We start from the raw sequence: 10476 nt of genomic DNA on the forward strand, positions 1-10476 counted from the left end.
TTAGTCTTAACTGTGTCAAAATTTTACTCTTATTCTTAGACTTAAGAATAAATATGATTCATAAAGTTTCCTAAGTGTCAAGACTAGGTCTTAGCTCTTAAATTATTTAAGAGTGCTGGAGAGGTGTCTTAACCTAGTTAAGAGTAACAAAATGGCAGCAAAGAAGAGGAGATACACTCTTTCCAATGAAGATATGATGTATTGGAGTTATATGATGACGGATGGAGTTGATAAAATGATCTAAACTTGATTGTCATTTCTTTTTGTAACTATGACCTAATAAGAAATATAATAACTTTAAATTAATGTAGGCTAATAAATTTAATATTAGGCCTACTTAAAAAAAATAATTAATGTTTAATGCATTTTAACACATTTAAAGGTGCTGTATGCGATTTTTCAAATTCGTTGTTGAACACTGTTGATATTTTAAATCAACCCAAACAAGTGTGCAGTAGTTTACGTGCAAAACTCTCACTGTCTGGCCACTGTTACACACGTAATGAGAGTGGATGTCTGTTTATCACAGTTGACGCGCAACAAAATGCTTAACGTAAAATAAAGCGCAGTTGATGAACGAATGACAAGGAAGCACAAACAAATGAACAAACAGAACACAATACAAACAAAAGTTTCTTGTTAATCGCAAACAATTTTGCTTAAACCATCAAAATATGAGGAAAATATTTTTATTTTAAAATTATTTAAATGTTTTAAAATATGACATTGACTACAACATAATCAGTTTTTAATATTTCATTGGTCCTCTCTTGTTTTTGCATGTGTTCATAATTTCTTTGTATGACAGCCTGGCCAAAAATAATTTGAAATTTTATTTCATTATCACACATGAAACAATTGACTCCAAGCACAGCTACACGATATGCTTACATCTTTTAACACATTTTTTTTAAATATTTGAATTAAGGTTGAAGTCAGTTTTCATATGGCTGGACATCACATTTGGCCACTACTCTATGGCAGTTCATTGACTTTCCATCAAACCATGCAGCAAAAAGAAAGCCACTTTTATGTTGACTGTGGGCTTCCCTGGAGTTGTTGGATCCGTTGATGAACTCCAATTGTAAATAAAGAGACATATATCAATAGAAAAAGATTCCACACCATCAATACTAATTTGTGATAATTATGCACAGTGCAAAGCAATTTTTAAAAATAAATTTAAATATTAAAACGTTTCAGTGTCTTTTTCAATGATTTTTTTTTTTATAATAACATGGAATTATTGGTGTTGTGCTGCTGTGACTTCACCCTTGCAGACTTGCTATTGGCTGATTCAGATGTTAAGGGCAGCCATTTTGAGTTGACATCATTGTAGTCCTTAGTTTACAACACTTAAGTCAGCACTTAAGAATCAGTCTTATACTTTACTAAAAGTTGCTTTTAGCTTCTTTATAAACGTTTCTTACTTTTAGTAAACTCCTACTCTTTACTAAGAATTTTTTGACACTTAAGTGAAAACTTAAGACTATTCTTAAGAGCATTTCTGAGAAGTTTTATACATACGGGCCCTGTATTAAAATGTTTTCAAACCATTTATCTCATATCTGGTATCATTGGCAGAGTAACACAATAGAGGTATAAAAAGTTGATTAGTTTTATGCTTTTAGTTTTTTTATGCTGGTTTTATGTACCTGGGCCCGTATAAAGCTGCTCAGAGTAAAATTTTAGTTATAAGTGTGTCAAAATTCTAAAAATTATGTAATTTTACTCTTATTCCTAGACTTAAGAATAAGTGTGATTCATAAAGTTTCCTAAGTGTCAAGACTAGGTCTTAGCTCCTAAATTATTTAGGAGAGCTGCAGAGGTCTCCTAACCTAGTTAGGAGTAACAAGATGGCAGCAAAGAAGAGGAGACACGCTTTCCAATTAAGATATGAGTTATATGATGACATGGAGTTGATAAAACAATGTAAACTTGATGGTCAATTATTTTTGTAACTGACCTACTGTACTATTACCACAACAAACATAGTGGCCAAAATTGATGTGCAAAGGATTTTTTTTTTTTTTTTTAATGACCCTACAATATGAGGAAAATATTTTTATGTTTATATCATTTAAATGTTTTAAAATATGACATTGATTACAACATAAACCATTTTTATTATTTCATTGGTTCTCTCTTGTTTTCGCATGTTCATAATTTCTTTGCATGACAGCCTGGCCAAAAATAATTTGAAATAATTTGAAATTTCATTTCATTATCACACATAAAACAACTGACTCCCATCACAGCTACACAATATGCTTACGTCTTTTAACACATTTTTAAAATTTTTCATATGACTGGACATCACATTTGGCCACTACTCCTCTATGGCAGTTCATTGACTTTCCAACTGACAATCAAACCAAGTGGCAAATGCAGGCCACTTTTATGGTGATAATGGGCTTCCCTGGAGTTGTTGGAGCCATTGATGGAACTCGTGTTCACATCAATGCACCGAATGTAAATGAGGAGACATATATCAATAGAAAAAGATTCCACACCATCAATACTAATTTGTGATAATTTTGCACAATGCAAAGCTATTTTTAAAAATAATAATAATAATTAGTGTCTTTTTAAATTATTATTTTTTTAATAATATTAAATGATTGGTGTTGTGCTGTGACTTCACCCTTGCAGGCTCGCTATTGGCTGATTCAGAGGTTGAGGGTGGACATTTTGAGTTGACATCATTGTAGTCCTTAGTTCACAACACTTAAAGGTCCTCTAAGCGATGTCACGCGTTTTTAGGCCAAAACATTTTTTGTCACATACAGCAAACATCTCCTCACTATCCGCTAGCTGCATGTCCCCTGAACACACTGTAAAAAAAATGCGGTCTCTGTAGTCGCCACAAGCTCCAAAAACGGCAACAAAAACAAACTGGTGCAGCCTGGACCACGAATCATAATAAACATGCTCCAGCCAATAACCGACAAGAATGATTTTAAATGCGCGTTCATGACTGTTTCAGGAAGCACGGATGGGAGGGGAGGAGGAGGAGGAGGGAGGGTCTAGCTAGCCTCCATTTTGTTTGACAACACTTCGAACGTCAACAGGAAGTTACTCCGCTCAGGATCGCTTAGAGAACCTTTAAGTCAAGACTTAAGAATCAGTCTTATACTTAACTAAAAGTTGCTTTTAGCTTCTTTATAAAGTCCTACTCTTTACTAAGATTTTTTTGACACTTAAGTCAAAATTCTTGAGCATTTCTGAGAAGTTTCATACATACTGGCCCAGAGCCTGTATGTATAAAGCCGCTCAGAGTAAAATTTTAGCCTTAAGTGTGTCAAAATTCTAAGAATGATGTAATTTTACTCTTATTCTTAGACTTAAGAATAAATATGATTCATAAAGTTTCCTAAGTGTCAAGACTAGGTCTTAGCTCCTAAATTATTTAAGAGAGCTGTAGAGGTGTCTTAACCTAGTTAAGAGTAACAAGATGGCAGCAAAGAAGAGGAGATACATGCTTTCCAAAGAAGATATGATGTAGTGGAGTTATATGTTGACAGGGAGTTGATAAAACTTGATTGTCAATTCTTTTTGAAACTGACCTAATAAAAGGTGCTGTATGCGATTTCTCAAATTTGTTGTTGAACACTTGATATTTGAAATCACACTCCAATCCTAATCACCAAACTAATTTTAAATAATTTTAAATTTTATTTCATTATCACATGAAACAATGGACTCCAAGCACAGCTACACGATATGCTTACATCTTTTAACATTTTTAAAAATTATTAAAAAATATTTTTATTTTTATATTAAATTATTGGTGTTGTGCTGCTGTGACTTCACCTTGCTGACTCGCTGTTGGCTGATTCAGAGGTTAAGGGCGGCCATTTTGAGTTGACATCATTGTAGTCCTTAGTTTACAACACTGAAGTGTGACTTCAGTCAGCACTTAAGAATCAGTCTTATGCTTTACTAAAAGTTGCTTTTAGCTTTTTTATAAAAGTCTCTTACTCTTAGAAAACTCCTACTCTTTACTAAGAATTTTTTGACACTCAAGTCAAAACTTAAGATTATTCTTAAGAGCATTTCTGAGAAGTTTTATACATACGGGCCCAGGTCTTGAGGTCTGAGTGTGGCAATTTATGGTCTTGGTTTGTGGGCATTTGTGTGGTTGTTTGATGTTGGTTTTCAAGTGGTGTTTTTAGGAACAAGCAATTTGCTCTATAGTCTGAAATGGGTTCAGAATAATAGGAGTAAATATAATTGAATCTCTAATTTGTGTGCAAGTTAAACATTAAGCTCAATGCTAAATGTTAATTACTATTTATATACATCACATATATTTGGGATTTTTAAGACTGCTGTTTTAAATGTTTAACAATCTTTACAACTAAGGCAGTTTGTTAATAGTTTTGTCATTACCCTTTTGTCATTACTAATCTGGCACCATTTATAATCATTCTAAAGTACTAAATTACAATTTAGTAAAATTTTCTGAACTGGCCATTCCACATCAACTTAGTTTTAGGAAATGCTTATACACTGGCAATGAAAGAGAACAAAACCTTCATTTATGAACCTCAAAATAATAGACTTTATAGTATGTAAACAAGACAATGACAATGCTCTCAAATTTTGTAAAATAATCTTACAGCAGCCAACATGACTGAACTTTTTCCCCCACACATTTTGACCCAAACAGAAACTTTAACAATGTAGGCCATTTTAAAAGTTAATATAAAATTAAGAAACTTTTACAAGGTATCCTAATGTACTTACAACACCGGTAAATGTCAGAGCATCTTCCACTGATATTGCAATAACCCTTCACTATAAAAATACGAAACTGTATAAACAAAGTTTACATTATGTCCAAAAAAAAAAAAAAAAAACTGAAAAGACAACTGCTATTCATGTATACTGCTGGTGACTCACAGTTTTGGGGCTGGTAGCGATAGCTTTTCTTATTGCATTGAATCATCATCATCCAGTGGAGATTCCAGAAAAGAGAACACCAAATCTGAACATTCTGAGCTAAACTCAAACGCCGAACAAAACACATTCAAATGCATGAACTCAAGCTCTGCCTTACTGCTCCACAGTACTGTTACATGGGGTTTCCACTTCTTTCTCCCATGAATTACTCTTAAGAACTTGAACACTGAACGCTTGAATCCCTAATGCTAAACAAGGAACCTCATTCTCTCCTCAGTCAGCTACTTCACTGTAGTAGTACTTGTGTGCAGTTTCAGTGAGGGTCCAGCCACTGGCCCTGAACTCCAAGATCTCTAGGAGCAAGAGCCTTGTCATGGAGCAGAGGTCTTCCTGAAGGAGAAAACCATCCCGTAGCAAATAAAAGAGCTGATTCATGCGCTGGGAGTTTGTTTGCTCCAGCTGCTCACCGACACGATGAAGCTGTAAGACCAGGCAGTCCACCTGTTAGAAACACAAAAGAAATTCCTGCATTTAATTGTCATGGATTCAAAATAAGTCAAAGCTGAAATCTGTTACAAATGGCCAAAGAAATTGTCTTTTGCATCTTCCAAAATCATGTACTGTCAGAGTAGGTACTATATATATATATATATATATATATATAAAAAAAAATTTTTTTTTTAAATAAATAAAAAAACTTACTTCACGACAGTTTAAAATTTACGGAAGAGGATTAGGGCCAAGCAATAATAAAAAAATTATAAAACCATCTCGAGATTAATGTTACATTTCGAGAAAAAAGTCGAAATATAATGTTGAGAATAAACTCATTAAATTATGAGAAAAAACTCGTTAAATTTCAAGAAAAAAAAGCCGAGATAATTTAAAATATTACAAAAATTTTTATGTCTGTGTTTTATATCAGTTTTACCGAATGACCTGATGTTTTGGGACATGCGTATGAGCAAGTGAAAACATGAATTTTTCAAATAGTTAAGAGAGAGTTAGTTACTTTGCTTCATGACCGTGTGGTCCTTTGCAGGCGTCTGAATGATGTCACATCCTGTCACATGATATTGACTGCATAACTTGATCCAAAATGGTCCCTTTATATCGGTTACTCCGAATGACATCAATAAAATGAATTTTTTCTCATAACAAAGCAATGACTTCTACACAATTTTAATACCATTTTGCGCTATGTTGATATATGATGTTACGAAATCATGCCAGAATAAAAAATATATACATTTATTACATTTTAAGATATTTTAAGCACAAATACCTTTATATTTAGCAAAATATAATTAAAACCTTATGGATTCAATAAAAGAGATCCAGTTGTACTACCTTATATACTTTGGATGTCATATCTTTGTTTTTTATTATTATTAAGGACAAAAAAAATGACCCGTCATGTCATTGACCCACATATACTTTCCGGAAAACTTTGTGCAGTATTGTTAAACACCTTTGAACTACCATTGGTCCATAAATTTTGCTCATTCATTCATTTCTCATTCATTCTTTCACTCGTTACATCGAGGGCAGACAATAAAATCATGAATAAACTGGAGAGCTGTTTTATAGTTAAAACTGACGTTGTAATTATAACTGAAATTCTGACTCTTGAATTTAAAGAACTTGGCTAAAATGATGCTATTTTTTTTTTCCTTTTTATTATGCTGCTTTGAAGCAATATGTATGGTATAAAGTGGTGTATAAATAAACATTACATGACTGGACTTGCTGTGACTGAAGTGCCGAACTGCAGACATATCTGTGCAAACATATCCACATCCCTATGATCAAATGATTTCTTGACTGCTCCCTTCTCGCCGCTGTGAATCTTTGTTGTAATATTGAGAGGATAGTCCACAGCACATATTTAAATATTCATCTAAACACCACTTGCAGCGTGGGTGGCATCTGAATGTTTGAAAACAGCATTTCGTTACTCAGGTTCTTCAAACTTTGTTCAAAGAACGAGTATGTCAGGGCCTCAAGTCATTCAGGTATTTTTATTTTATTTACAGTTTTATGAATACTGGGAATTTGGATATACTGCTCATTTAACATAAAAAAAATTTCACAAAATTGTTTTACAAGTACAAAGCTATTTATCAACCATTTGACAATGTTAATTTGAAACAAGGTTACGATTCCAATGCAGCAGATATTCAAAAATTATAATGTTGATGAACAGTAATACATTCTTTCCAAAATGAAATTTACTTCCAAACGTTTATGTGCCGAAATACATCTTACCTCTTCCTCGTTCATCAAGGATTCTGGCTGAGCCAACGTAAAGAGGCAGTCATATATTGGATCCACAAGGGCCACAACAGGAGCATTGTTTACCTAAAAAACAAGCAAGCCAGTCAAAAATCTGGGAGGAAAAACAGACCATCCAATATAAATTAAAAATTGCCTACTGAGATCTTTTACCTTGATGTAATCAAATATGCTGCAAATGAACGTGACCACACACACCCACTCCTGCACAGAGCGGTTTCTAGTCTCCTCCCTGGCAATGAACTCTTGCTGTAGACGATTCAACAGCTTTCGTCTGAACTCACTAGTTGCAGCTTTCTGAGCCTCTGCCTATTAAGTACAAAAGTTTATTCACCATAAAACAAAAACAGGCTTTCAATGGAGGTTAATTTCATTCTGTGTTTTTGCAGACAAAAACAGCAACAAAAACAAGTTGTTTCAGCTACATTAAAGGTCACAAGGTAATGAGCAACATAAGAAAGACTTACCTGAACTACAGCATAACATATGCGGCCAGCATCTTTACAGAATGAGAGGTCTTTCAATGACTGTGTTACAATGGCATTAGAAAGCTTGTCCAAATCGACTGTCTTTGGATCTGTGAGGAAGGAGTTTAAAATAAAATCATTTGTGCTTTTAAAGTTCTTAACCTGCAAAGGTATACTAATGACATGTCACTTCAAAATCCTGCCAAAGCATTTTAATGGACTATCAGGGAAGTCAGGTAAAGTTTACATACCGTTAATCGCTGTTTGAAGCATAGACTGGGTTTCCGTATCAAAAGCCGCCCATGCTGAATCCATGCTCCTCGAACTTAGCAAGAATATAAGATAATCAGGACGGGGGACGAACACATACAAGCAATAAACAAATGCATTCATTTATGGCAGGGCAGGGAACATGGCAGGGATCGCTCGCGTGCACTTGTTCATCTTGTTGACATCGCTGTGCTGAATTGCTTAGTAGTTTGTAAGTTAGCACAATTTCTAGCTTTGTTAAGAAATTAATTTATGTCAAAAGAATTGCGAAATAACACATTTCATATATTGCTCTCTTACTTCAAACGCGGAATCCTCGCGCGTGTTTATTTCCTGATGGCGTGGACTGGTCAGTGCGCATGCGCTGATGGTGTTGGACATACCTCCGAATATTGGGGGTACATGGGTTCAACACTCACGTGCACCACCATGGCATGTAGTATCTTATCATTATACACTTAAAACGAACCAGTTTGTGTTCGCGTATTATTTACAGAGCTTCTGTAAACTATTTACATAATTATCACAATATTACTCGTTCTGAAAAATGACTTTATTTAGCAAGCTGTCACTAGGGGGAGACAAATAACAAGTGGTTGTTACCTTGCGGTATGCATTACTCCAACCTGAAGACACCCGAACAGATACAACGAAAATGAATTCTTTAGAAAAAATAAAAATAAAATAAAATAATAAAAACAGTCAAAGTGATAAACACTATAGTTGAAAACATTTTCGCCATGGACAATTTATTCACCACAGGTAAAAGAGAACAGGTCTGTCTGATTTCTAATAATAACGTTACAATGGAATTGAAAATACATGAGCATTTTATGCCACCGAAAGAGTGTTTATATGATAAAGGCTACATGTTGCTCACAAATACCCTACTTATTTTATGTGGACACAGTTGTTGTCAGAGTTAAAGGTCTACCTGAAGTCCTTGTAGGTCTAGTTTGTGTCCCAATGCGTCAAGATTTTAATAGTTAGCTGTTCTTCTCCATTGTCTACCCAAAAATAACTCCAATAGCAGTATTCTGACAAAATCACCCGATCAACGTTGTCACGTCGTCATTTTCCCAATAATCTCCAGAGTACATTAGGTCACATGCCATTTTCTGGCTCAGGTGACTGGCTTAAAAACGTCTGTACCGAGAACAGAGCTCCCATGAGCGAAGATGGCAGCATAAGTTATTGGGTAAAATACACAGAAATATTCCTAATTATTTTCAAATTCAGGATTAAAGTTGCTGGCCATCCACCCAGGGTGTTTCCCTGCCTATGGCTCAAGATGCTAGGACTGGCCGCAGCATTCCTGTGACCCTGCATGGAACAAGGCATTTTAAAAATGGATGGATTAAAGTTGTTTTGTGCAGTGCAACCATCATGCTTTTTAAATAATGTAGATAAGAAGTGGATAGACTTTAGAGTTCCCTTCACCACCTTTTTATGTTATACAGGACAATGTTGTGTGTATTATTTATATATTAAGGTAAATGTATGAATGATTGTTTACTCTTTTATTGCAGTCCTTGTGCCAACCACCACACTACCATTCTACTGTTCAGAAATTACACACTGCAAGCATTATGGAACTGCACTATTCAGACAGCAAACTGATGCCTTATGTGCATTTCTATTGTTGAAGTTTACTTCAGCTAAACCTTAAACATTTAGGCTACTGTATTTTAAAGATAATTTTGTAAAATCCAAATAAGCCTTACAGATCTTTAATGGAAAGGGTTTATACAATGTTTGTCATGCTTGTTTAGTGAACCATAAATAATTATTGCACATGCACCTGTGGAACAGTCCTTAAGACACTAACAGTTTTTAGGCGATAGACAATTAATGGCACAGTTACAATAACTTAGGACACTAAAGAGACATTTCTACCGACTCTGAAGAACACCAGTAGATGCCCAGGGTGCTTGATTGTGAACATGCCACAGTCCTGCTGCAGGGAGACATGAGGAGTGCAGATGTGACCAGAGCAACAAAAAAAAAAAAAAACGCAATGTCCGTAATGTAAGATGCCTATACTACAGGGAGACAGGAAGGACAGCTGATCGTCCTCGCAGTTTCAAACCACATGTAATCATGTGCCCCCCCAGACATTAGAGAACTTTAAAGTGCATTGGTGGAACAGTGGAGTAAATTCTCACAGAGAGAACAAATTATCTTGACAAATAGAAAGCAACTGAAGCTTTGAAAGTCTCTATTTAAATGTATATTACAGCTTTACACAAAAAATTCAGCATCAAAAATTGGCACACGTTAGTGTATACATTTGATAGTTTTCATTTAGTTAAACTGGGCCCACATAATGACAAACTCAAAAAATAAACAAACTCAGAGAGAGAGAGAGGGGAAAAAAAGGAATATCTCAAATAACATCAGTGTGCAGCCTGCAGCTTCAAAAGGAGGCACCCAATGCCCCCTGGTGTAATTACCTTTCATGATATTGCCAAAAAAAAAAAAAAAAATCAGCCCTTTGTTACCAGTTATATGGCATCACAAAAAAAAAAAAAAAAAAAAA

The 10476-nt window shown here is 34.7% G+C and overlaps 1 protein-coding gene across 1 annotated transcript; it reads right to left on the minus strand.

The window, feature by feature from the left end:
• Window positions 1-4540: 4540 nt before the first annotated feature.
• On the minus strand, window positions 4541-8377 carry mif4gda (MIF4G domain containing a). Its single transcript, XM_048199554.1, has 6 exons — window positions 8238-8377; window positions 7919-7992; window positions 7668-7777; window positions 7354-7509; window positions 7174-7266; window positions 4541-5406 (listed from the first exon to the last, which is right to left on the minus strand). Exons 2-6 carry the CDS (start codon window positions 7980-7982, stop codon window positions 5179-5181), a joined length of 651 nt encoding a protein of 216 aa, XP_048055511.1. The 5' UTR covers window positions 7983-7992; window positions 8238-8377; the 3' UTR covers window positions 4541-5178.
• Window positions 8378-10476: the final 2099 nt, after the last annotated feature.

The sequence above is a fragment of the Megalobrama amblycephala genome, linkage group LG8 (genome assembly GCF_018812025.1).
Source record: "Megalobrama amblycephala isolate DHTTF-2021 linkage group LG8, ASM1881202v1, whole genome shotgun sequence".
Taxonomy (NCBI): Eukaryota; Metazoa; Chordata; class Actinopteri; order Cypriniformes; family Xenocyprididae; genus Megalobrama; species Megalobrama amblycephala.

What these genes read in the sequence shown, in the direction of transcription:
- mif4gda (XM_048199554.1), bottom strand. Translation starts at nt 7,982, where the DNA reads ATGGATTCAGCATGGGCGGCTTTTGATACGGAAACCCAGTCTATGCTT. An exon ending in TATGTTATGCTGTAGTTCAG is followed by an intron (nt 7,510 to 7,667) that starts GTAAGTCTTTCT and finishes TGTACTTAATAG; the next exon opens with GCAGAGGCTCAGAAAGCTGC. An exon ending in CCTTGATGAACGAGGAAGAG is followed by an intron (nt 5,407 to 7,173) that starts GTAAGATGTATT and finishes TGTTTCTAACAG; the next exon opens with GTGGACTGCCTGGTCTTACA.